Source organism: Diabrotica undecimpunctata, chromosome 8, assembly GCF_040954645.1.
Source record: "Diabrotica undecimpunctata isolate CICGRU chromosome 8, icDiaUnde3, whole genome shotgun sequence".
NCBI lineage: Eukaryota > Metazoa > Arthropoda > Insecta > Coleoptera > Chrysomelidae > Diabrotica > Diabrotica undecimpunctata.
The window spans coordinates 80,280,541-80,283,564 of NC_092810.1; the positions used below are offsets into that span (position 1 = coordinate 80,280,541).

At 35.8% G+C, this 3,024-nt stretch overlaps 1 protein-coding gene across 1 annotated transcript; it reads right to left on the minus strand.

Moving 5' to 3' along the window:
• Nucleotides 1–480: 480 nt before the first annotated feature.
• LOC140448930 (zinc finger BED domain-containing protein 5-like) lies at nucleotides 481–987 on the minus strand. Its single transcript, XM_072542066.1, has one exon. The coding sequence runs from the start codon at nucleotides 985–987 to the stop codon at nucleotides 481–483; it is 507 nt and encodes a 168-aa protein (XP_072398167.1).
• Between the last annotated feature and the right edge of the window lie 2,037 nt (nucleotides 988–3,024).

A 3,024-nucleotide genomic window follows, 5' to 3' on the forward strand; every position in this document is an offset into this window, starting at 1 on the left:
TATTAATGTGATTAATTTTTCCTCCTTTTTAATTACAAATAGATATTAAGAACAATATCGTCATGTTTTATTTCTAACTATTCTTCTCTTTGTTTTTTTACATACATTACTTTTTTATTTATTGTCATTTTTTAGTAAATTCTCATGTAGTATTATGTAAAACAGCGGTCCGCAACTTTTTTGATATTGCGACCCCAAAATTAAAAAAAGAGTTATGAGCGACCCCAGAAAAAAATCACTAAATTAACAAGTGCAAAGGTTGGTTCAGGACAAAATTAAGGTAAACTTCAATTATCGTCCATGTTGTACGTAGTTGTTTTTATTTCGTAAATTATGTTAAGGAGTTTATTTATTTTGGAAAGTAAGATTAGAGCTAACTATGCATTTAATATAATATTTATGATGGCATTAAATGAGACAAGCAATTATTTTAACATTTTATTTTTTAAAAAAATAGGTACATATACGTAATTTTACAAACTAATGTGAACCTTGTGCTTGCACACTTGCAGTCAGTATATTAATTCTTGGTGATATATTATCAGAAGGAGACACCCTCAAATCAGGTTCTACGTTAAGTCTGGAGTGATATTTTGTTTTTATAGCAGTCAATGTGGATAAATCTGTCTCGCACAAGTATGTAGATGCGAATGGCAGCAATTTCAGCAGAGATGTTTTGTATAACAGTGGATATTCCTTTTCCATCATTATCCAGAACTTGGATAGATCCGTGGTTTTGAAAATAGATCGATGGGTTTCATCGGACAATAAATCGATCAGCTGCTCATTTTCTTTTAACTTCATCTTTACAGTGTTAAGATCACAAGTGAATGGATTAATCATCCATTGGTTGCTGTGTGACGTATCTGGGAATCGTATTACCATGTCTTGCTTAAGGCTTGTAAGATGCATGATGATTTTGGTTTTAATGTCTTTTTCGAGTTTTATATTATTTTCTTCAGAAAATTTGTTTAAACATGCAAACATCTCGTAGTTTTCAGCACTGATTTCGTCTATCCACAAACTTAATTTCCTACAAAAAGCTTTTATTTTGTTAGCCAAAATCAATACATTTATCTGTACTCTTCCCTTGTAACGATTGATTTAAATCATTCAGTTTTTCAAAAATGTCCGAAAAGTAGCTAACTGTTGCCAGCCAATTTTCATTCAAGAAATATTCCGCCAGCTTTGGTTCCCGTTCAAGTAGAAATATTCTGATTTCATCTGAGATCAAATATACGTTGGAGTATTTTTCCTCGCGATAACCACCTGACCTCCTTATGTAACAATAGATTTTCGTATTCTGATCCGAATTCGCGACACATTATTTTGAAAAGGCGACTGTTCAATGCGTGAGCTTTAATAAAATTTATCATTGTTACGACTTGTTGCAACACTTTATTTACAGCTGGTTGCAAATGTTTTGCTGCAAGGGTTTCACGGTGAATCATACAGTGAATAAAGCCTACGTGAGGTGCAATCTCAGTTACTTTTGCTTTGAATCCTGTTCGGGAGCCGGTCAATGCAGCTGCGTCTGTACACACAGATACACAATATTCCCACTTTATATAATGGATTTTAAAAAAGTTATTAACTGCATTAAAAATTGCTTCACTAGGCTATAAGAAACATGGATACCCAACCAAACTGCATACTAGAAGAAGCGATCTAAGAATAGCACATGTCCAGTGGTAGCCAGGACAATACAGACAGCTCAATGGAGTAAGATGGGTACTCCCAACCTCTGGCTAGTTATCACGCCAGTCACGATACACATATCCATTATTTGCGATGGAAATCGGAGCGAAAGAGTACTGGAACGAGTCACATTCCTGAAGCTTTCACCCAAATGTATCGCCCAAACGAAAAATATTACATTACTCCCCACTAGCAGTGGGGTGGACAGAGCAGTGACGAGTTACCTGAAGTCGCCAATCACTCCCGTGGCCCAACTGGTGGCGAGGACACCCCGCAAGTTTAACACGCCTCTAAACACCTACCTTGACATACCAGGAGGAGAGCTACGTCATGTGTTACTTGAGGAGGAGAGTCTGGAACAATAAATGACGCATACGCAGTGGCGATCGATTCACGAATCTAATTGGCATTATTTTGTGGCCACCGGGATCATTACTATAATGGTAATAATTGGGATACTCACGTTATGGAAGTACCGTCCTGTTGCACGACTATGTCGTTCAGGGAATCCACAAACTCAGACTAACGAACAGGAAGTACCTGTATTAGTTAGTAATCGGCACAACAATGTACGGTCGACTTCCCAAGTTGACATCCCACTTTCCACATTTTCATCCAATTGCCCTAATTTTAATCTAGAGATAGAGTCGGACATTGATAGCTAGGGTACGGTTGGAAGATTATTGATTATTCTTAAACTATTTATAATTTATCATGTTTGAATTTTACTATGTTATGTAATACTTATATGTAAACTTTGAGTATTGACACTTGGGCCAGATTGCCCGATTCCGCAGTATGTCCAATATCAAATCTTCAGAATTCATATCCGAAATTGGACAGTATAATTTTATCACCCAGTAGACCGAATGAATCTATTTGTTATTAAATACACACACGTAGTTAATTAGGTTACATACACATTTGGTCAATTATAAATAATTATTTGGACATCAGTCAAAAGTACTGACAAAGTTAAACAATTTACATAAATTAAATACACATATCACGCTAGGTACGCGAAAAATATTGACCCAAATAGAATTTATATAAAACTAATATCTCTTGACTAGAGAAGCATTCAATCAATATTCACTCAACGAACATATAGTCTTCAACGATCAACTTCATCAGTCTCTACTCAAAGTAATCCCGGGTCTACACCCATAGTGTACGTCTCAACAATAAACTCTGCTACTATTATTTGGTGTTTCCATTACAACAGAACGAACATCTTCACTGAGCCAACGAAGGGAATTTGTTCAGGCATGGCACGATGAAGTTAGAGATAGAGGTTATTATTATCTGGGCAAATTATCCCCTGGG